Here is a 24,123-nt window from a genome sequence, read left to right as displayed (position 1 = left end):
AGAGCACAATGAAATTCATGCAGTTTTCTCTATTTTTCCCAGCTGGCCTCCAGTATATTGCAGGCTGGAGGCAATAGAACTGTGCTGTGTAGAGTGGAGGTGTTTTGTGTTAAGTGATCCAGTGTGCAGGGCACTGAACTCAGTGTCTAAAAGTCCCTTATTAACTCCCTTTATTAAGGACAATTTTGGGAAACACTCCTTGCAGAGAAAGCATCTCCTTAGCCATGGCTAGAGAGGCTGGAAAGAATTTTTGTTCCTTACTGGGATCTTCAAGTCTTGTGTGAATCTTCATGTTTTGCTGCTCTTCACTAATGGTTCTGGGTCACACACACCTTTGATCCCCCCATTGCTCTGCCCCCCTCCCACCACCACACTCAGTTGCCTACCTCTGCCCCAGGCTGGAGCCGTCCCGGAGTTCTGGTGTGTGCAGGAGGCAGTGGGACAGCAGGGCTGTTCCCCTGCCAGGCTCTGGATCTGGATGGGACAGGATCAGCTGGCAAAGCCCTTTGGGGTGGCCGGGGCCTCGAAATATCCTATGCAAGAAAGATATCGTTTTGAATTCTCAGCTTCAACAGACGCCCAGCCTATAAACAGAGATGATATTTGCATTCACTTTACATGGTGTGAACTTTTGGGTATGGCCAGAGGTCCTTTGGACTTCTTTCTTATTTTGCAAGTCTGAGCAGGCTGGGTGTGGAGCTGCCCACCCCAAGGTCTCTGGTTTGGAGTTAACCCCAGGGTTATTACAATCTATGGCTGCATGATGAAAAACAGGAGATGCCTTACAGAGTGGGCAGGAGTCCCCATCACAGCTGAGCCTTTAGCATCCCTGCCTGAGACAGAGGGCTGAGGGACACAGGTAAACCCATGCCTATGAAGAGCTCCCTCTCCCTGTCTGACTCCAGAAGGGAGCACAGGCAGCTGCCACTACGGCTTGTTGTATTACACAGGTGATTAGTGGTTTTCAATGTGTAAGAGTTTTTCACCTGTCAATTTTCATGAACACAGGATGGCCTTAGGCTGCTGGGCAGCTGCCTTCAGCCAAGGACAGCCAAACAGGGTAACAGGGTTCCCAACTTGCCCTGCTTCCCAGATGGAGCTGTGGCCAGAAAGCACATCATATTCTGGCTATTAAAGAAGGATCCAGGAGTTCTAAGCCCTGAATTTTGTAAGTAATAGGGAAGCTATGTTCCAGAGCCTTTTAAATAGCCACATTACTGATGCACTTCAGGTTGGAAGCAAGTTTCACCCACATACGCTCACTGTATGTTTGCCCATACAGTGCCTGTAAACACTGTATGTTTATAAACACGTGCCCACACAAATACATGCAGGCCCACAAGCAATTTTTATTTGTTTGTGCACACAGCTGTCCCTAATAGAATACTTGGAACATTATACTTTCCATCCATCTAATGAATTTCAGTGAAAAGTATGCCCCTGGGGAGGAGTTACCCCCACGAGAGCTGACTGCCTGTTGTTGCTCAGGCTCCGTGCTAAGTGCTGGCTTACAGGTGTTGATTTAACAAACACAGCTGCACTCACGACTTGGAGGGCACCCAAAAACCCTGCAGTCCCCTCAGACTATGCATAAATGCAATGCTTGATGGCTTGTGGATCTATTGCTCTCCAAGGATCTTGCCCTGTGACTCCAGGAAGGACAAGGCAGACTAAATTCCACTGACTGCCAAGTCTGAAGAAATCCTATAGGAATAGCAAGAGAGCAAATCTGGCAGATGCTGCAAATGTCTAGGAAGGACACTGACACAGCAAACAGTGACATTAATTATTTCCTCTGTACCTTTTCCATGTTGTAGCTCTCCACCAACCCAGAAACAGCAAAGTTTCTTTTGGAAATTCTGTGAAAATTGTTCCATCTAGTTGGGCTGACTGAGATAAAGAGACTGGATGCACTGGGGAAGGCACACAATGGAGATTGTGGAGAACTTGTCAACAACCAGCTGGGAAGGATACCTATTCCTTATTGACAACAGTCAGCTTCCTGCTTTTGTTTTAGTTTTCTTTCCTGCTGAAGTGCTGGCTGTTCAAAGGAACAATGGAGCTGGACACAAATCCCACTTGCTAAAATTTTCCTCTATAGGAATCCCTCAAGGGTTTGTTTTCCTCCATATCCTTCAGAGAGAGACTGCCTGGGAGCCAACCTCCTGCTACCTGGAGGCCCTTTGCTTTTTTGATGGTCCCAACCTAATATTTTGGCAAAATGGGCTTAAGTCTCTGAGTGATTTACCATCTTTTTCATAAGAATTTGTGATCTATAGTAAGTTTAGAGCAAAGCAAAAGAATCCCCAAAATAACCTCATGGATAGGATGCTCACATAAGATGGGGTCAGTTTGGGTTAAGACTAATGTTTTCTATGAAACAGACTCAAGGTCCCATTCCTGCTCCACATAAAAATTTGTCTGAGGCTCCCGAGGCTTTAGTCCAATTGCAAGATACCTGGGGGATCATCCCAAGGGACGGAGATCCTTCACTCAGTACTGAACCACTGACTGGTAATCCCAGAAGGGCTTGTTGGATGGAGCTCTGAGCAACCTGCTCTAGTGGGAGGTGTCCCTGCCCACAGCAGAGAGGGTGGAACTAGACAATCTTTAAGGTTCCTTCCAACTCTATGATTGTATGATTCAAATGGTAAGAGGAGCTCAAATGGTAAGAGGAGCTATGCTTGGCTTGCTTAGGGAAAAATTTGTACAGTCCTTTCATTCCTGACAAATGATCTCTGTGACTTGCAGCTAAAAACTCTTTCAATGACCGTGGATGCTGCTCTGTGATCCAAGCTTCAGGTTCAGGTCAGAAGTATTGGGGGACCTGAATTAAGTAATTGTGTGTGATAGGGTCCAGCACAGAGACTGTCAGCCACACTGCAAAGCAAGGAGAACCATCAGGAACTGTCCTGTGGGGAGACGGAGCACGCACTGGTGAGCACGGTAACTCCTACACCCCCCAGGGTGAGGGGCTTCACCAGCCTCGCTCAGAACAAACCTCCCAACAAACAGCATCTGCAGGACAGTGTCAGGACTCCACACCTGAGAGATGGGGGGTTTGGGAGCAGGAGGTGCTGGCCTGCTTGGGGGTGTCCGCCGGGCCGTGTCCCTCGGAGGTGCCGGCTGTGCCGGGCCCGCGCCGCAGCTGTAGCTGGAGGAGGAGGCAGATGGCTGCTGCCTGCTTGTTTGGAACCCTGGAGCTTGCTGGGCAGGAGGTTTTGGTGGGATTTCAGGGAAGCCGATCACCTGTGCAGGAGACCCACAAATCCCAAGAGTTGAATATTCCCACTTCAAACCACTTTTTTACTCTGCGATACTTGTAAGGATCTGCATGAGGTCTATGAGCCACAGTAGAAAATATTGCCTGCAGCACCAGCATGTGTTGCTTTGTCTAATGGACATTGATTAGATAGATTGGGACAATTTGGGATCATGAGTCAGAACTGGGAATCAAGAAAACAGAGTAATTCAAGCCCTACTCTGGTGCTTGCAAATAAACTCCGTATTTGCCATTTCTACAGTTCTAAGAGAGGGATGTGACAGTAGAGGATCTATCAGGACAGACAAGCAGCCACACAGGCCTGGTCAAAGCCCAGCTCCTGCCCATAAGGAAATCCCTAGAAACAGGTACTACATTCAGCTCCCACTGACTTTCAGCCACAGGTGATGTCTGTCTATTTTTTTCTTTCATAAAACCAGTCCCTGACTGCAGTGTGAGAGGGAACCACATCCCACATCTTAGGGCAGCTGCTTCTCTCCCTCAGGAGTTGGAATGTGATCTTGGCCCTACCTTCCTCTGCTGCTGGGGGGTTTTCAACTTGAAGGCAGGGTTTGCGTGCCCAGTTCCAGAGGTGTCACTGACAACAAGAGAAAGAAAAGAGTGTTATTGTCTTGATACATTTTTCTCCTTTCCCCCCCCCCCCCGTATTTTCTATTTTAATTTCACCAAAGTAAAAAAATGAGAAGCAAATACTGACTATACCAACAAACCCATCTAGTTACATTCCTCACAGCCTCTACAATGCCTCTTCTGTCCTGGCACTGAAGGTGGGAGGGAGTGCAAGCAGACAAGGCACAGCACTGACAGCTTACCTGAACTGTGGTGTCTTCTTTAGAGAACAGATGGCAAATTTATTCCAGCATTTCAGATAATAGAATAAAAACATGATTCCAATGAGAAGGAGAATGGGAGCCAGGATTGCAAGAGTTATCACGACTGCTGAAGAGCCTGAGGGCAAGAAAGTAGAGTTTGTTAAATGGAAATCTCTCTGCTCCCAATCTATCACAAGTCCTTCTGAAGTGGTACCGTCACAGAGTTGTTCCCACTCACCTTCAGGCGAGGGGGGACCACTGTCCAAGCTTCCTCCCCTCCCCTCCTTGTTGCAAAACGGGGGGTCCCACCCCTGGTTGCAGTGGCAGTTCTTGTTGTTATTGCAGACCTGAAGTAGGAGGATTCAGAGACTTTAGTACCAGCTACTAAGGACCCTGCAAGCTAAAACAAATAAAGCCATTGTTGAATAAAACACTACAGAAGAAACTCTCATGGGCATAAATAGGGAGTTAAGTGCCTGGAAATCTTTTTTTTCAGGGCGTGAAAGTGCCATTTATTGCCTCAGATATTCTCCCTTTCTCCAAAAGACAAGGGTTCTTCAGCTGAAGTGCCAATAACCTGAATTCAGGAGAAATGCAGCATTTAGAAACACCTTTCTCTTATCTCTAAATAGAAGGATATGAAGATTTCTCATTGTTTAGGCCAAATAGCTTGACCCATCCATATTTGGCTTTTCTTTCCATCCCCTGGGGGCACTGCAGAGCAATTTGGGATAAACTGTTCTAAACATGAATTTTTACTATGTTTTTCCTTTGGCAAGTCTGATATATTTTTTTACTCAATCTAAAGTGGGCCCAGAAGATTTCTCTTTAAGATTGCCCTTTCTTGTTTTTCATTCATTGCAATTCATATCCCTCCAGTAGACCTCCTTAAATCATGTGTCACAGGGAAGCTCATGGACCGGAAAATGCATCAAACAGGAAAAGACTGTGCAGATTAATAATCAAGAAGCCAAAGTCTGGAGCAAACCTAAGTGTGGTATCAGAACTGAGCTGAACGACCGCCCACAGAAGAATGGCAGCCCATCCTGCTTCAGCCTGAAATGGAGATGAAAAGGAAGACACTTACTCCATGCCCATGGCACTTCTTGCTACAGCTTTCAAAATCAAAGATGATGGATGTGTTCTGGCAGCGACCCTCAAAGCAAACCTGCAGAGAAAGGATCCAGAAACTCAGTGTTAGCTCTTTGAGCTATGTACCACATTACTGCCTTGTGTTATTTTGTGACTCGTGGGGTCCCAGGCACCTTGGAAATACAGCTAATTCTCTGGGCAGAACAACAGGCCATGAAGGTAACGTGGTTCCCAAGCGAACAATTAATCCCTAAATCCCACCTAATGTGTATCAGAGGAGTGGGTGCTCTGCTGTCAATAAGTTGGCTTAGCTGTGGCAAGTCTCTGAAGGAGCTCTCGCATGTCTTGATTTCCAATTGTGTCTCACTTCTAAGCAAGACAACCTCAACCAACTAGCAAATCCAAATGTAGCACTGGCCCTGGACTTCACCTGGCAAGGACATAAGATCTGTGGTGTATGTTCTTTTCTCTGAAGCCTCTAAGAAATTATTTTTCTAACAAATATAAAAATCTCCTACAAAAGCACTGGACATGAGAAATTAATGGCTTGATAACCAAAAAGCACATTCTGGATGGAAAACTGATACGCTGAAACCTCCCCCCAAGCTATTTCAGGCAGAACTGTACCTACATGATGGCTCCCACATTTTGTTCCCGTCAACACCAAGCCAGGATCCAGCATCTCCTTTTCCTCACTGTCAGGTCTGTACACGTGGGTCCCTCGGCACATCTGCGTGTTGACAGTTGTGTCTATGGCCACTGCATTGGACTGCACGGGCTTGGAAGCATAGCTCTGGCACTGGATCTTCCCACATTTGGCATCTCTGATTTCAAAGGAAAGGCTAAAGTGATTATTTCTGGCCTGCTGGATGTTTTGCAGGCATCAGCTCTACATGTAAATTAAAGCAGCAGTGTTGAGTCGCTGTTCGATGAGCAGACACTGCCCAAGAAATAGCCCAAGCAACAGTGTCTGATGGGAACTGATGGTACCATCTCACAGCCCCCATGGATGGGGGGTGATGTCCCCATGATGTCCCCATGCCAACCTCAACAAAATCACAGTTAAGACTAAGAAATTTCTGTCTCAGATAGAAAGCTACATTTCATTTACAGTTTTAAAAATGCCCTCTTCTGTTGCTTTGAAAAGAAAATATCAACTAGATGTTTGAAAATGCAAAAGGCAGGAAAATGGTGAACTGAAAGCTTCAGTTTTAAGGGCTCTAAGTTCAACAAGGATGCAGCTGGATTCCCAGAAGGCAGAGGGAGGGAGTGAAACCAGTGCATGGATCAGTTTTATCTACTGGCCCATAATCTTGTAATATATAAAAACATTCTCCAGTGAGCAAGTCTTGGCTGCCACTCTGCTTTGTACCTGGTCTCACACTTCCTGTAGTTCCCATAGATGTCCTTCCCACAGTTCCCATAGATGTCTCCAGCAGCATTAACCTTCTCAAAGCAGGCGTCTGGTGCTGGCCACGCTCCTGCAAGGAAGAGACTCGTGGCTGATTCCTGTGGAGCCTGGCAGCCCATCTCACCCCAGGCCCACCACTCAGTTGTTCTTTTTCTGGAATGCTTTGAGCACGGGAAATTTTTGCTGCCTCCTCCAAGCGAGTAAGGCAGGAGAAAAGGCTCCTCAGACTTTGCCACTGATAACAGGTATGGGAGGTACTACTGCCTTGCACAGGGTGAACAATAGCAGGATGCCACATAATGCTGCCTGTTGCCTTACCTGGCCCCCACAGCTGCACACACTGGTCCCTGTATGTGAGGCACATGCCACTGTAGCAATAGGCCCTTCCTCTGTCACAGGGAGCCCCATCAATCTGGTAAGAGTTGGGGGGGCAAAACGGTGACTCGCCAGTGCAGTATTCTGGGAGGTCACAGGGTCCTGACACTTCCCTGCAGAGAGTTCCTGGAGACATCAGCTAAAAAGAGAAAATGGGGGGGAAAAATGAATTATTGCTTGGCTCCTTTGTGGTTTCATGTCTGCGCAATGTCTCTCTGTAGATAAGACAGAATCTTGCGTGTCACTTCATCCTCCTTGTCTTAGGTTTTTTGAGGTCAGCAGTGACTCATATAACCATAATTTCATTAACTGGGTGAACTATGTAGAATCAAATTAGTGACTGGATCCCCTCCCCAAGCAGCAATGAGATCATTCACAGATGCTGCTGGATCTCATGGGGACACTGATCCATCTCACTCTACCCTTGGGTAGGATCCAATTTACCTGAACCATTTCTGACAGATGTTTGTGTAATTTGTTCTCAAAGCCCTCCTTGTTTGAAGTTTGTTCCAGTGTTTGCCTGTCGTTTCTCCTGGAGACATTTTCCTAACACATAACATATGTCTCCCTTGCTCATGAGTTTATTCAGTTCATTCTTCTCCTGTCCACCATGCACATGGAGAACAAAGGGCATACACAATTACATCTAGGAGGTTGTTCCAAGTCTTTTGTGAAAGGAATGACTCCAGGTGGATTTCCACATGCTCAGGATAGGTCAGTAAGAGCAAGCAATCAGTGTGCAAACAAAGATGAGACTAATAGAGAAATGACTGCCTATGTTCTAATAGAGAAATGATTGCCTATGTTCCATTTTTGAATTAATTTGTTGTCAAAGCTTGAGATCTTTGGCTCCAAAATCAGAAACGTATTTTAACCAGTCTCTGCAAGGAAAGCTGAGATTTGAAATTATAGTGGTCACAGATATATAATTCTCTTTGCCAGCATTTCTTCAGCAAGTACCTAAGCTAAAGGAATTCAATTGCACCTCAGAAAAGAGGGTTTGGAGCCAAGACAGCATCCAGCCTACACCCCAGAGGACATGTTTGCTCCAATAGCTCTGTCTAGATTTCTTCTAGAGCCAAAGGAGAGAAATATTAACTCTGATTAACCCCATCCCTAAGTGTTTGAAAGAGGCAGAGTGACTTCATTCCAGCAGCATTCACAGTTTATCTTCAATTATCACAGGAGTAAATTAAATTAGTCAGCCAGAAGAAAGGAACCCCACCAGTTTGACTGCACCAGTAGCTGTTGTACCTAAAAGATCAAACCAGGTGAGGAGCTAAACTCTATTTGGCTGTTTGCTCCTCTTTCCCCCTCCAGTTTTCAGCCTCACAATTCCAGCCCCGTTGTTCTCTCTCCTCTTAGGAAAACCCAGAGCTCCCACCTTGCACTGATGGCAGCAGTTGCCGTGGGCACATTCAGCACCTGGCTTCAGGGAGCAGGTGCTGGCATCGCAGCAGGGGTTGTTGCACTCCTGGAAGACAGGGAGATGCAGCAGAGGTTACAGGGCAGATGTGAGGCTGACACTAGTCTGTTCTCATATGTGATGAAATTACATGCAAACAAAGCACCTTCCTTCCTTCCACAGTGTGCTCATGACACACAGCACTGCACAACCATACCCTCTGATGGACTGACTGGATACTATTGGTTGTGCTCATTACACCTGGAGAGTCTGGGCTGCTGGTTCCAGCTCCCTGTTCTCTTTATTAGTCAAAGGATTGATTTGGAGAAGCGAGATGCAGTGCTAAGAGAAGCCCCATCCTTATCAGGAATGGAGCTGTGGATAAAGGGAACTTATATATGAAACTGTGACATCTGGAAGAATTCTTCCGGGACATCAGGGAAAATTTCTTCTCAGAAAAGGCTATTAAGTGTTGGAATGGGCTGCCCAGGGGGGTGGTGGAGTAACCATCCCTGGAATTGTTCAAGAAACTACTGGATGTGGCACTCAGTGCTCTGGTCTAGTTGACAGGGTGGCAATCAGTCAAAGGTTGGACTTAATGGTCTTGGAGGTCTTTTCCAATCTTACTGATCTGTGATCTAAAATCACTTTTTCTTCTCTTTTTTAAAGGAAATTTTCATCACCTCTGTTCAGCCCTGGATTACACCATCTCTGAGTTCTGGGATGCATTGTACTACACACTGTGAAGTTAGACATGATATTGAACCTTGCTTTACATTTATATGCAGGGAAGGTATGTGTATCTCCTGCACAAAGAAAACCTGATTACAGATCATATAACTGTATTTGCAAAATACGTAATAAAAACATTGCGTCCCTCTAAACCCCAAATGGTTGGATCTGAACAATTGTTACCTCCACCTCTCCACAGTCACACTCCTCCCCATCTTCCAAGTAGCCATTTCCACATTTTTTTCCACCATACATTTTCTTGGTATCTGGCATATTGGAGAGACACATGCCTCCACCAGACTGCAGATAATTCTCCAGCTCTCTTCTATTGCACTGGTTGAACACCTTGGGGAATGGGTGCCTGAATATAGACAGCAGAGAAAAACATCAAGACAGATCTGGGCAATGAGAGAACCAGAAATGAGCAGATGCAAATCCTGACAAATGCCAAAGGACACAGGTCTCTTCCCAAAATCTATGGAGTTGTGCCAAAGCAGATGGTGATTTCACATTCCCGAATTACACTTGAAGACAAGGTGAGACTGCAAGACTGTCTAGAAATACAATGGCCTGAAAATGTAAACTTTATAGAACCAAAATATGTTGAGATAGATTTGACTTTTGGCAGCATGGCTGTCCTTACCTGCTCAGTACTGGAGCTGTGGCTTATTTCTAACTGCTTGAACAAGCCTTGGAATCCAGCACTCAGTCTGTGAATAACTGCTTGAACCCAACTGCTAAAAATAACATTTAATTTTTCCTTTAATTTAATAATTCTACAGCCTCGTTTTGAAGACTGTGAATATTTTCTGTTACACTAATTATTAATTTCTGTTACTGCATTGCCAGAACCTTGCACTCTGTGTATGACCATGCATGTGTGTGTGCATGCTGTGTGCTCTACTTGCGTGCCACTACATTTTCACTTCTCACATAAATGTTTTTTCTTATTTAGACGAAACCATGCACATAAAAGATATCTATGGGAAAAAACCCAACCTGTTCAAACCTTCTAAACCCCAAGGAGGAAGGCTTGAGGAAAAGTGAAATATGGCTTTAAGTGAATGGGCTTGTCTCACATTTTTCGTGACTGAAATATGTTGTTTCCTCTTCCAAAATGAGCTATTAAATCCCCTGTGGGTTTCTAGAGTCACTCTTGCTTCCCTTTCTCTCAAAGCTGACTATTTCTTCCCTTTTAAACACCGGTTCACTGAAACCAAGGAGCATTCTTAAGAAAAGAGAATACGAAAATTTTCCTTTTTACCAGAGTCTAGAGCTCCACTTCTAAATGCTGCCACATGCCTACATTATCTAAGGCCAAGCTCAGGTCTAAAGCCTGCTCAGGCAGGAATCAGTTCGTCGTGAATTTAGCAAATTGCTACTGACCCATGATCCAGGGTTTGCCCAGCAGTATTTTCTCTATAAACACACTGCCTCCAACAGGCATCAACAGACTCACCTTCAGTCTGCATTTCTAGTTCTTACTCCACCAAGGCTCTTGTAACAAAGCCCTTTGCATTTCTCCATGAGAGCACGTAAGATGAACTCACCCAGTTGCAGAAGCCATGATGCAGCCTCCATCTGCTGCAGGGGTAGTACAGCAGCCAGCTGAGTCGTGATTCATGCCAAAATTGTGTCCCATCTCATGGGCAAGGGTAGCAGCAACACCAATGGCATTATCAGAGTGATCCTGTGCAAGGGCAAAGAGGCACGTCAGCATTTGCCCTGTGCCTGTGCTGTGCACCTCTGTGTCAGTGGGGTAAGTGGCACTGCTCATTAATACATGTAGAAAATATCTACTGAAGGTACTCCTGCCTATAAGCAGGTGAGCTGGAGGACTTCACAGGAAATATTTTCTTCCTGGGCTTTTGGAGGCATCTATCTATGTGTTCACTGCTGGCAAGAAACTTTATATTAGGTATTAGCAATTACTTACCATGTTTACTCCTCCTGACTGGAAATCAGAGCACATGGCCATCACGGGAGCCAAGCCTACTGTGGTACCTTTGAAGGGCACACCCCTAAAATCAACCCAGAAAGACCATGAAATGGCACTGAGGCACTTGAGAAGGCAGGCAGAGAAATACACCCTGCAGTGCACAGCTTCACAGATAGACACAATGTCAGGGGGACACATTGTCTTTAGTAGTATCTTCAAGTACAGGACATCATAGCAGAGCTACAAAGCCTTAAGACCTGTTTTTCTTGGACTGTTGCTTTGTTTTATGGGCCAGCCAGACAATCCTATTTTTTATAATGGTCTGGTGCCAAAAAGTGCTCCTGCTGAGCTTCGCAACAAGCACAGAAAAGACTGTTTCTGGATCCTTAGTTAAGTACTGTTTGTGAATACTTAATTTACCCTAAGCCTGATATTTGCCAGCTTGGGGATTCAGGGATTTGACAGAGTACTAGGTAACACCTTTGAGGTGCAGCCATGCTCGGCTCCTGCCTGGTGACCTGGAATTCTGCACCATCCCTGACAGCAGATCTGAAATGGAAGGTCTTGATATTGTGCTCAGGACATGGCCAGGCGGAGATGAAATACAGTAATGTTAAAGGGAAAAAAACTCAACTAAACAAAATAAGAGAAAAGGCATTGTATCTCTGCATTTGAGCCCTACAGGTCCTCTGACTCACCACTATGTCCTGGTGGATGAATTACCATGGAAGAGGTAATGAGATCTAGAGTTGCTGCAATTTTTTTTATTCCAATGACATCTGCATTGCTGGCCCTAATGAGATCAGTGGGCCATCAGCCATCAGTCACAGGCCATCAGCTCCCAGCACTGGGACCCTGTGTCTCAGCAGGATGAGCTAGGAATGAGTGCCTTCCACAAAGGGCCGAGCTCCCCTTTACAGGTCTTGCTTATGGTTTGGATTTTCTTGAAATTGTCCATGTAGCTGTGCCAGATCACGTGCAGCTGCTTGTGATACACAATAATAGTGATGCATTTTGAAGCACGTGTATTGAGACCCCTGCACAGCCCAGGACCTCCACCCTTCCTAAAATGGTTGTGTGCTGGGTGCTGGAGCTGAATGCTAGCTGAGAAGCTTCTACATAAATCTACCATTCTGAATCATAGAACAATATGATCTTACAAAGTGATTTTCCACACAGTGAACTCACTTGTCAGAAACAGGAGAAATCAACTTACGTGATTAGTTGGGCATTATCGTGTTTTCTGTGCACCCTCTCTTTGCTGCTCCAAGCCAGAAAGGACTTCAGGGTGGAGTAGGGGTTCTCAGTTACATCACATTTATTCCAGTTACTCCAGATCTCCAGCCCCACCAAGGCAATCCGGATATTCATGGATCGGTAAAACTAAGATAGAGACAGGAAAAGAGATCATAAAATAAGCACCACAAATTTCTTTTACAATTTATTTTACAATCTTGAATATATACCCTGCTAATTGCTACTAGAAATCCATACGTCCAGAGAAGATACTCCCTCTGGAAATGCATTGCAACTTAGTGCCATAGCTCTGCAGAGAGAAATGTGCAAACACCCACAAACCTAAACTTGACTGTAACAGAGACATTGAACTTTCATTTTTCAGTGAATGACAGACATAATATAGAGAAACAAAGACTGGAGACTGACATCATGTTTTATCTTCAGATATGTCAAAATTCCTGAAAAAAAGGAAGGAAATAATCTGCTGCCCACATCAAGTACAAACAGGAGAAGTATTTATGGGCAGCAGCATGAAGGGAGTGGTGGAAGGAGTTTAAGGGGAGAAGGGGAATATGAAGGGAGTAAATCTGAAAAGTAGAAAAGTTTACTTCATCAGCACTGGGTACCAGTGCAAGAATGACCTCTGGAGGCTCCTTCCAGCTCTACTTCCCAGGTTTTCTACCATTTCAAGTGAATACATTAGGCCCTTGTCAAAAAGCATTACTTAGGTAACAGATATAATACAGAGATGTAATCAAACACAAGATGCTCATGTTGGCTCCAAGGCAAGGAATGGAGATTCTCCCACCCCATTCTTGATGTCCACCAACACATTTGTTTGGCAAATGCTCTCCACTCCCCAAGTTATTGGAACTGCCAAAACATTATTCTCTCTCCCAAGAAGCCAGTCTTCCTCTGTCACAATTAATTCTCACATTTCATGATCTTGGCCTTGCTTTCCTCATTTCACACACATCCAATCTCACCTTATCTACGTAATTAGCAGTCTCCACTAATTTAAGCCTTGTTGCTTCAATGCTGAAGTGATGCTTCTGAAACTGAAAAAACCCGAACATGTCAAGCAGCACAAAGGCAACTAGAAAGAACTGAAATGTGTTCAGACAAGTCACATTACTCTGAGAACAAGAAGGTAACTATGAAGTGAGGCCTGAAAGTCTCCCTTCATTGTACATCTGACTAAAAGCCCACCTGTAGATGTATATATAGAATTCATCCCTGGCACCCCACTGCAGGGATTTTACTCAAGCAGTGGCAGTAATACAGTGGAGCAACCCGAACTTATCAGTGCCCCCAGAGCCAGGGGCTGACAAAGAGCTGAAAAAGGTGCCAGGTAAAATGTGTGACTTCATCTTTGAGGTCAAGGCTGCCATAGGGCTCATCACATCTCACTCATCCAACCAATTTGTCTGTTTAAACCACCTGGCAATTAATGAGTTAATTTTAGCAAACTGCTTGATTCAAAGGACTACACTGGCAAAATGTTTAGATTTTTGGTTAACAGATGACAAAACCTGGGACTTTTCTTCCAATGAGGGACACAGCAAAGTAAGGGCAGTTAATGACAACAACGTGAGGCTGTCTGCCCCAGCCTATCTAATCAAAAATGCTGAACAACATATGGCAGTTCCTGTGTTTTCTCAGTTTCCCTCGTGTCCTGCTGCCTAATAGAGAAAGCAAAATAGGTTCTGCCTCTTTAGTTTTGTTCAGAATGAATTACAGCCCAGAGCACTACGTGGCTTTCCCTACTGGAGTTTCAAGTTGTAAATTATGGATAGGACCAGCCTGACTCCCGTCTGTGCTGGAGATTTAACAATCAGCAAAACAGTGTGTGGTTTGCACTGTCAGTAAGGGTGTCTGGCACGCCATCCAGGCTGGGGATGGGGGAGGGACTGCTGACTTCACTCAACTTATTCCAAACCTATTATGTGATCTGGAGCCTTAAAAATGTCTATTTATGTATCTGCTACCAGCTCAGAGCAGAGCATAATCATGGTTATCTTCTGTAGAGATTAAGTGTGCTGCAGAGTTAGAAGCACATCATGCCTGGAAACCCCCAAGTTCCTCTGTGCTGAAGGCAGTCTGTCCCATCAATAACTAGGACCAACTATTGCTGCCTTGGGAGGCCAGAACTGACCCTCCTCCCTCTTCCAAATCACATCCTGCATCTCCCCTGGCCAACAGTGGCTGATGGTGGTGGCAGAGGGGTCATGGCTGCTAGGAAAAAAGTGACCAAGACACAGCTCTCCCTGTCTGCTGGTGAGGGTGGGAACACTGGGATGGCAAGAGGAAACCTGCTGAGCTCCAGCTGCCCTCCCTGCCCTGGGAGATGCTGCAGGTAGGATGGTGCTCCATCGGTATAAACATGATCCCATTCCTTACCTCTGCATAATCAGCCACGAGCAGGAGCTCCACGTACTTCGTAGCCTGCAGAGTGTCCCGTTTCACCTGCAGGAGCAGCAACACAGGTTATTCTCCAATACACCCCAAGAAACTCTTCAAAAAACATATGTACAGGTCATTTTTCCAAGTTCGTTTCTCACTAGCCATTCACCCCACCCCATCACACACAGGGACCTCCAGATGTGACCAAGTATCACAAGTCAGTTTAGCTACAGCAAGTGCCCACGTGCCTGTCCTCAGCCCACCTGTTTGTTCACGCATTGGATGCAGAGATTTGTGCAGGAACAGCTACAGCCCACAACAGTCCCCAACGCTCATTTATTTCCCTGTTGGAGCTGCTATTTTGCAACCAGCTTGCTACAAACCCTCTCAAATATTCTCCTTCCCTTCACTTTCTGAGTTATGTTCCCAGAGAATGGCAGGCTTCACAGGCTGGGAAGAGATGGGCAATTTGGAGCATCGTGCATGGACCCAGGCTGAGGCCCCTCACCCTCTGGTGTGGTGGTTTCATCCCAGTTGTGAAGTCCCTGAGCCAGTCTTCAGCTGCATCCCCAGTGTCCTGGTAGCCACAGGCTCCTCTCTGCAATCTCAGGTTGTCCACCCTGTAAATCCAGTGCTGGTTTGAGCTGTTGGGGGCTGGCTCCAAGATATAGCTGGAATTGCTGCTCAGTACGATAAGTCCTCTGTTGAAACGGGAAGCAATAAAAGGGAAAGTTAATTACCATCACAGCAACTGGAGACAAATCCTTCTTCTGCTGCTGCTGAATTCCCAACTGACCCTGGCAAGACACTTATCTTTACCAGGCCAGTCAGTTCATTAATAAAAAGGATAGGAATATTTTGAGTTCAGAGGGGGAAATCCCTGGGCTTCCATATACTAAAGTGTATTCAGTGGGCCTCAGACATTAAGGGACTGTTGGAGCATGTGCTGCAACAGTGCTAACCTGAGAAGTACCATTTTTTTAATATACAGCTTTTTCTTTAGGGGCAGTGGAAGCTTTTCAACCAATAGGAGAAATTTGCCTCTAACAGAACTGATCTGATAAATGTGAAGACTTTATTTGTCAACAGAAAAACCAGAGTTTCCTCAGGCAAGTGCATGTAGCCAGATGGTTATGGTTTTCTCAATAAGCATGTTACAGCCAGGAGAGCCGGAAACCTGTGTTTGATGCCTTCTAGAAGATGTGTGGCTCGATGGGCAGCACACCTCCCTGTGCAGGCTCAGAGTGAGAACAGCCACGTGTGCTCAGCTCCTGTGCCTCCCCAGAAGTTTTCTAACAATGTCAAAGAATTGCCAGCAGACATTGACAACTCAGGGATGCAGGAACCCTGCTGCTTGGGCACACTGAACATCTCTGTCCCTCTGCAGCTGGAAAGCAGAGCCTAGGAAAACACAGGCTGACAGAAGCACAGCCCACCTGTGACTGCTTTTGCTTTTGGATTATTTATTGCAAGCCACAGGTGGCTGCACTGTCCTGTTTATCTCACTGGACTCTTTGGCCTGTGCTACATTTACTGAAGATGTCTCAGGTTTGCTTTGGCCCAGGCTGTTTCCTGGCTGGAGCCAGTCCCATTAGCACAGCTTCCAATCAGCGCTCCAGAGCAGATGACCACTAATGTCAATAAAACCTGTGTGATGTTTTGGAAACAAACTCTGAGCTGGTGTAAATGAATGCAGCTCCTTGGTCGCAAGGAACCACTTCATTTACTCCTGGCTGAGGATAAAAAACCCTCTTTTCCTGCCACAGACTCCATCACTCCCAAAGCAAAGGTTTCACATGCACAACACACACAACGCTGGCACCACCCAGGGAGAAAACAGAAAGCCAGGCTGATAATCCAGGAGGAAATTCAGACTTGGGAAGACTTTGCCCCAAAACACAAACTTGCCAGCTGTGAGAAACTGGGAGAAGGAGCTGGTTTCTGCATTACTGTAGATATTGAGCTGGGACATGGTGAGTCCTGTCCCTGCCTGTAACAGATGCAGCCCTGAGTAACTAACAGGAGCCTTTTGCTCCAGTGGACTCTTGAGTTAAACTCAGCGATTGCAGCAGCCCACGTTGCCAGCACACAGGGGGAAGGGGCCAGGAGCTGGTACTAATGACACCCCAATTCCTGCATTTTCCCCAACATGCGCCTTTCAATGCCCAGGTCTCTTGGCTGGGTGGCCTTCAAGAACAGTTTTGTCCACACAGAGAGAAACAGGGCAGCCAGGCTGCTGGGGAGCAGAGCTCGGGTGGCAGCACAGCAAGGAGCAGGGCAGAGGCATTCCCGCAGCCCCGGCCCCACCAGGCACTCACCGCAGCCCTCGGCACGTGCTGAGCGTGACGCTGGAGTGCTCCCGGCCCCGCACGACCCCGTGGTAGAAGCAGTGGTCCTGGAAGGCAGAGGGAGGCAGGGTTGGCAGTGGAGCTTTGGGGATGGACACGAGCTATATTTAGGCATCTCTGAGTCCCGTGCGGGCGCCGCCAATACTCCAGTAATTGTTCTCTTTCCGCTGCATTTGGCAGCTGACTGTCGTCACTAAATCTCTGTGACTCTGCATCGAAAATCTGGCCTTTCAGCTGCCATGCGTGGCCTGTGCCAGAGCATCAAACAGCTCCTTGTTGCCAGTAAAAACGGAGAGCTTTGGATCCCCAAGGAAGCAACTGAGATGGCTGCAGCACTAAGGCTGACCCAAAGCTTTCTGCCTGTAACAGGAGCTGCCTATCGATGGCTGCTGGCCCTGGGTCAGGCTCCAAAGGACGTGACTTCAGCCCCAGAGAGGGTGACACCACGGGCAATGGGGAAGTAAATCCCTGTCTTGGGGCTCCCAGCAAGACAAAGACAGCCTCTGGCAGGGACAAGGAGGCTTTGGGGCAGAAACGCCAACATATTCATCATATCCCTTCCCCTCACCCCAGGGCAGCGTTAGGAAAGATGATCTCATGGGGATTTTATCTCTTATTTTTGCTTCACGACCAATGCACATCTTTGTGCTGCTGCAGCAGAGAGCCAGCCAAGGCCTGCGTGAGATGGGAAATTTATGGGACTTTTACTGAACAGCAGCCAGCTCACAGGGGCTTGTTTTTCCAAAGGCTGGGAAGGTCCCCAGCATGGAGTGCCCAGTGGCAAAACTAAAAGCAAGAGGATGAGCAGTGTGAGTTAAAAATGATTCCCCAGCACCCAGAGAGAGGGGAGCGATGCTGGCGGCTGACCTTGGCTCTCATAGCAGAGCTCAGCAAAACAGTAAGATGTTTTTACCATTTTTGGGGGATGGAGCAGCTTTCTCACAGGAACCTCCCAGGTCAGAAAGCCAGACTGCCCTCCCCTTCATCTTAAAGCTGTGGGGACCTGTGCACTCAAAGAAAGGCTCTGGAGGAAGAGCCTCCCTCCCCCATGTCTCTGAGCCCCCTGCCTGGTCTCCCCTGCAGCTGTGGGAAGGAACACGCTCTGCACTCACCGTGTGGGTCAGGGGGGTGGTCTGGGCTTGGCCAGTCTGGCTGTAATGGGTCTCGGTGTAGCCTGGTGCAAAGAGGTTTCTGCAGACACAGTGGAGGGGGAGAAAGAAAAGAAAAAAAAAGCCAGTTAGACCTTTCTTTAGGCATGGATTTATGCTTTGTAGGGGTGCTAGAAAATCAGCTAGATCCAGCTCTTCCTGCAGTCAGTGTAAATATTCCTGTTGCTGTGAACCACTGTTGTGGACTCGGGGCAGTCACTGTTTTCTGCCTGTAGTATGAAACCAACTGCAGCAGCCTGTGAGGGCAGGCAGGTACTCACAGGACACTGGCTGTGCTGTATCTCTGCACTCTGCTCTGGGAGATCAGCAAGTTTTGCCTGCCAGGCCCTTGTCAACACAGTGTCCCCAGGGAGCAGTGGCAGCTCCTGGTGGCTCCAGAGCCACTGCAGGACTGTGCCACAGGCTGTGCTGCCCCGTGCAGAGCACGAGGAGCTGGGATGGCACAGGGTCAGGAGGTGGAAGCACAGCCGACCTTGCCACATCCATCTACGTGCCCTGGCAGTAGCTGAGCACTTCTCAGGGAGCACATCCGCTTCTGAAAGGGTGCAGCAAGCCATCTAAGTGCTCTTTCAAGCCATTTATTAAATTAAAACAATAACAGAGAGCCTGTCCCTGAGTTCAGTTAGGCACCAAGATCCAATTCCAACAGCTCCAAGTGAACAACTCAATTTTTACATGGCAACTTTTAAAAAAAACAGAAACCCAACATTATCATTGACTCCTAATGGGTACAAGCCTCTGTGCAATTTCCTCTCTATTGCCAAGTTATACCCCAGATATACTGGGATTAGATTCAAAGCAAGCTCATCACAGGCCAGTTCAGGACACGTCTGGGCACTGGTGTGAGTTCTCAGATTAAATCCAGACTGCTTCCAGTGCCCAAATCTGAGTACAATCATAAACCAATCCGCATCTGCATTTCAACTTCTGCCCAGAAGCCAATTCACATCTTTGTTCCAGGAAAATGCTGATTCCTGAATTTGAATTTGTTCATGTCATCCTCATGTACACAATATTCTCCCTGTCTTCAGCCCAGTATCAGACTAAAAGTCTATAAAAGGAGCTCCTGTGCACTGAATAGAAAGCATTTTGATTTTGCTCCAGAGGAAACAGCCTTCTCCTTCTTTTTAAACATCTGCATTTGCTAAACAGTGATGTAAAAAAGTACAGCAAATCAAAATCTGGGCCAAACCAAGAAGGTCATATCCTGTGTCCATCTCAGCAGTCACAAATGTAGGTTTAAAGCAGTTTTTTAAAACAATAGCTTGACTTCCAAAAATTTGGAGAAGGATCACAGAACATGCCCCATCGATGAAACACACTTCTGCAGCAACCCCATGGTGCTGTCAAGCCACCAGAGTGCCACATCTGCCATCCACAAGGATGCCACATGCACCCTGGGCAATGCATTACCAGATGCAGCTGCAGCTCAGTCCTTCTACATCCCTGTTTAATGCATTCCATGCACTAGGTTTTAGACCTGTGAACTGCAAGAAAGCAAGAAAAAAAAAAGTTCTCCTCTTTTCTTTGCCTGATTTCTTTAGGTTGGATGAAGAATCAGAAGCAAACCCAGAGATTTTTCCATCTGCCCTGGCTTTTGGTATGTGGCAGTCAGGTCTAATCTACTTTAAAAGCCTCTCTGTTTAAATAAAGGATTGAGTGCTTGTGACATCTAATTAAATTAGGTCAGAACCGACAGGAAACTGAACCTTTTATCAAAGTGTTTGAAAGTGCTTTGACCACCTGGCATCCACACCTGAATAAGTACTGATGGCATACTGATAGGCAAAACCCTGGGCCACTGCTGTGTTTGATAGCATTTGATGTCAGGAATATAACAGCTTTTATCTCCACTTTTAAAGTTCAGCATAGCCCAGAAAAGCTAATTCTGCCTCTTTCTGATGTGTTAATTCTCATCACTAGGTGCTGTCAGAGATCAGAAGGCGAGTTTGCTGCGTTCAGCTATCCCAGGTCTGTAAACTGAAGATAAGCACCACAGCACCATCCCACAGAACACAACTCCCTTGATCTCCCTGACTGCAGCATGAGGGTGCAATAAACAAATATTTAATCAACAGATTGCATTAACAAGGAAATTGTTTTGAGCAATATCAGGTATCTGGTCTGTGTCAGGAGAGCAGATGGTAAACCAGTGTGTGTGTGTGTGCTCTTACAGCCAGACACCAGCCCATGGTTTACAGTAGCTGAGGCTCTGCACAGCCTGCTTGTCTCATTCTCAAACAAGCACGCTTATGTTTTCTTCCTGCTCCTTTATTCTTGGAAAGCATTTGCTATGAATAGCTATTTTATCTCTCCTCCAGCACCAGCCATAAGACTCCTCAGTGCTGTGACTCTTGTCCAGCCCCAGGGCACTGCTGCCCAGCCCTGGTGCTGAACCGAACCATGCTGAGCACCACAGCCCAGCACACCAGATTTCAGGGCACAGGATGATGCCACACAACACAAGGTGTGTGCACATCTTTTCCTATCTGCAGACTCAGGCTCTGGCCCCTTCTAGAGTAGATTAAGGTGCTGAGAGCTCTGCCTGAATTTTTAGGGACACTTACACAGCTGCTGAAGTGAAAGTCTGTGTCATCTCCATGTTACAACTTTCAAGGCTCTCTCCACCAGTTGAATCCTACCCTACACCACAGGCTTCCTATGAAAAGTCCAGTTTCTTATAATGAGCTTGAAATAGCCCTGTTTGGAAGACAGTTCCCAGTCCTTAATGCAGGGAAGCCCTGGGGCTCTTGCAGTACTGCTAAGAAGGGCTGTCACAGTGGATTGCAGAGTGTGTGGTGAGGAGGGCAGTGAGGAAAGAGGAAAACAACAGGACATCTTGCAACACCCTTGGGGTCCTATCTCACTATGAGCCTGTCAAAGTTCATTCCCAGCCCAACTCACTTCCTCAGCTAGTACCAAGCTTTCACCAAACTGTAAATAAACAGCAAACAAGCCTTCTTGCCACCTCAGAGTGCACCACAGTTACCAGCCAGTCTTGACCCTCTTCTCCGTGTATACCAGTTGTTGGATAAACAGGAGGTAGACATGCATACTCCAAAACCTCATCTGCCATCATTTCAGGACAACATCACTGCCAGGCTGAACAGCTGATTCCAGGAGAGCTCAGCCCTGCAAAGCACTGATGGAACTGCTTGACCATTTCCAGAAGAGCACAGAGCTCACCTCCTTGATGGAGAAGGAAAGTCTGGAAAACACAGCACAATTTGATGCTTTCTTCTCAGTTACATTACAAGTCTCAGTGACCACTTCTCCAGCAACTCACACTGAAGCTGCAAGAGTTTGGATGCAAAATAATATCACCTAAAGCCTTCTGAGATCCAGTCAGGCAGCTGGCAGATCACTTAGCACACATCATCTTCCTAAAAGGCAGCACAGAGTCCCTCATTAGAGGAGTTATCAGGATGAAGAATTGATGAAGTCAGAGGAAAACCTGGTTTGGATGGGAGTACTCTCCTTTGCTAAACCTCGATAGCAGCTGCAGCCTGTTTGAGGCCAGGGTAAGCTACACAGGGACCCTTGGGATATTCTAGAGAAGCCTTCACACCTTTCCAGCAGGGACCAGCTTTTGTCAGGATCAGTCAGTCCCCAAGGTCCAGCTCAGCATCCAAGTTCAGGGTGGAATAGCCTGCTTTTGGCAGGGTTTGTTCCCCGGAAAGCCTTGGGAGCCGGGTTAAATACAAGCACGGAAGCCAAACGAAGGAAGAGTGGCTCAGTGCCATAATGTACAGATGGCTTGGGACTGTTTCTGCTGATGACCGACGTGGAGGGATCTTGGTCCTGCTCCAGCCTGTCAATGATATCATTGTCTGACACAAAGCCCTCCTCCCTGTGCCGCTGTGCTGCTCCCTGGAAGGGCCCTGCGTGCAGAGCTGACAGGACATGGCAGCCTGGCTCTGTGCTGAGGGAGGTCACATACTTCACTCATGAACTGATGGTTTTGCACAGGAGAGACAGGCTGAGGGTGCAGGGCTTTCTTGGCAGGCAGCTGCCCCTGTGGCACCCCTGGGGATGATGCAAGAACAAGCCTCCAGCTCATCTGGCCACTGCTGAGGAGCAGAGAAGCAGTGGGGGGAGAGGGGCTGCACGGCACACCCAAATGCTCCTAAAAAACAGCAGAAGTAAAACTGAGGCCCTTCTTGCATGACCGTGTTCACTTGAGGGAGTGCACTTTTCCCAGCTGCTCTGGAGAACCTCACCCCTATTTCCCCGACAAATGAGAGCGGTTTTCTATTGCCTGTGAAACATCACTTGTTAGCACAAGCCTGAGGGGCTCAGAGCCCTCCCTCCCAGTGGACCACCATGAATGCGCTCAGTTCCACCAGCCAGAGATCACCCACAGGCACCCAGAGGGCCCTGGCAGCATTCTGGTGCTCTTGCTATTAGGAACAAGAAGGATTTTTTATAATTTGGTCCCACTGGCAATCTTTTTTGTGTTCATTTTTACAGAAAGGCTAGTCTGCATGGACCTCTGCCAGTTTAAAAACACCCAGTAGTATCCAGGAGATGGACATGGTTTTTATTTCCTCCCCAAAACCAAAAACCAAATGGTCCATGAAGCTCTTGTGAGAAACATCAACATTAATTTTTCAATCGTGAGACCAAGAAAAGTGAAGCTTTCAGTCTCTTACATCTCTTTCCCTGTCTCTTTCCTCAAATCACAATAAATCTGTCCAGCCAGGCTGCCAACATCTGGGGGTGGAGGGAATTGATTCTCCCAAGAAACTGTAGACATCATATTTCCATCTACAATTTGTGGTCCCACTCCATTGTCTCTCAGCAGGATCCAAGTAGACTAAGAAGGGGAATTTGAACTCTAACCTCTCAGTCACTTAAGTGTTCCCTAAGGTCAGAATTTATTATCAAAAAACTGAAGTGACCCCAAGCTGAACATGACCAACACATGACCCATGACAACATGACCAGGCAGGTCTGCTTTCCATATCCATCACTAGTGGGAAATGGGAGATTTCAAGTTTCTGGAATATTCCAGTCAAAACCTGGGACTTCATAAAACCAATGAAATCCAAAATTTTTTTCTTTATGAGTTCCATCCAGATGAATCCTGGAGCCCTTAAGCTCCCTTCCTCAAGAGCTTTTGCTAAGAACATGCTTATTGTGCAAACACAGCAGTTTGGAAGGAAAAAGTAGCTTCCCAGCTATTGAGATGGAACCAAACAAATCATTTGTAGGTTCTGGAAAAACCTCACAGTCTAAAGACTCTCCATCCCCTTTTGCCATCTGCATCATCTGTGACATTCACTGTGTAAATCATGTTAAAGGACCCAAGCAAGATTTGTCACATAGCCCCTCAGCTTACCAACAGGAACCATAAAAGTTGCCCAGAGAGGAAAAAGGAAATAAAATAAATGGAGAACTGGCTGATAATGGGTCACTGCACAAAAGATTTAAAAGGCTCCATTTCCTCGTCTCTTCCTCTCTGCCCCATATAGAGGAATCACTGAATAATCCAAGGGAATCAGGAGGCTGAAAAGTAGCTATGGCTTTCCAGGTCCCACCCCTGTTTTCCTAATGACTACAAGAGACAGTAGAACAGGATAAACTCAATTTCCTTCTTTTACACAACCCTTACCCCCTCCCCATGAAGGAAGACCATTAGACACTGATGATGTGTAACCCATCAGTGGAATAATCTCATATATCCTTCCTGCTCGGAAATGGGCAGCAACTTCACCTCTTCCTCACTCAGTTGGTAGGAGAGGTCCTGGGAAATGTGCAAAAGCAGGAAACAGTGAAATACAAGTGACACAGTTCTCTTACTGCACTGCTGAGAGCATCAAGTGGAGTGGGAGTGCTCATCCCCTACCCAGGTGGGGCTAGAAGAGATTGGGAATGATACCACTTCCTATCAGAGCCAGTTGCCTAGGAAAAAA

General features: G+C 46.6%; 1 protein-coding gene across 1 annotated transcript in view; it reads right to left on the bottom strand.

The window, feature by feature from the left end:
- Positions 1 to 24,123, bottom strand: part of ADAM19 (ADAM metallopeptidase domain 19) — a 32,393-nt gene that overhangs the window by 1,137 nt on the left and 7,133 nt on the right. The window contains exons 4-22 of the mRNA XM_032703153.1: positions 18,152 to 18,230; positions 17,010 to 17,086; positions 15,200 to 15,392; positions 14,689 to 14,754; positions 13,275 to 13,346; positions 12,266 to 12,432; positions 11,047 to 11,131; positions 10,661 to 10,800; positions 9,294 to 9,471; positions 8,358 to 8,447; positions 6,917 to 7,112; positions 6,560 to 6,668; positions 5,819 to 6,011; positions 5,183 to 5,263; positions 4,334 to 4,442; positions 4,096 to 4,231; positions 3,794 to 3,860; positions 3,046 to 3,249; positions 387 to 533 (exon numbers count right to left, since the gene is read on the bottom strand). Of these exons, the coding sequence (XP_032559044.1) occupies positions 387 to 533; positions 3,046 to 3,249; positions 3,794 to 3,860; positions 4,096 to 4,231; positions 4,334 to 4,442; positions 5,183 to 5,263; positions 5,819 to 6,011; positions 6,560 to 6,668; positions 6,917 to 7,112; positions 8,358 to 8,447; positions 9,294 to 9,471; positions 10,661 to 10,800; positions 11,047 to 11,131; positions 12,266 to 12,432; positions 13,275 to 13,346; positions 14,689 to 14,754; positions 15,200 to 15,392; positions 17,010 to 17,086; positions 18,152 to 18,230 (2,389 nt within the window). The remainder of the gene's footprint in view (positions 1 to 386; positions 534 to 3,045; positions 3,250 to 3,793; positions 3,861 to 4,095; positions 4,232 to 4,333; positions 4,443 to 5,182; positions 5,264 to 5,818; positions 6,012 to 6,559; positions 6,669 to 6,916; positions 7,113 to 8,357; positions 8,448 to 9,293; positions 9,472 to 10,660; positions 10,801 to 11,046; positions 11,132 to 12,265; positions 12,433 to 13,274; positions 13,347 to 14,688; positions 14,755 to 15,199; positions 15,393 to 17,009; positions 17,087 to 18,151; positions 18,231 to 24,123) is intronic.

Source organism: Chiroxiphia lanceolata, chromosome 15 (genome assembly GCF_009829145.1).
Source record: "Chiroxiphia lanceolata isolate bChiLan1 chromosome 15, bChiLan1.pri, whole genome shotgun sequence".
NCBI classification, from domain to species: Eukaryota; Metazoa; Chordata; class Aves; order Passeriformes; family Pipridae; genus Chiroxiphia; species Chiroxiphia lanceolata.
The sequence above is the reverse complement of the archived record's forward strand: the minus strand, read 5'-3'. Positions and strand labels throughout refer to the sequence as shown.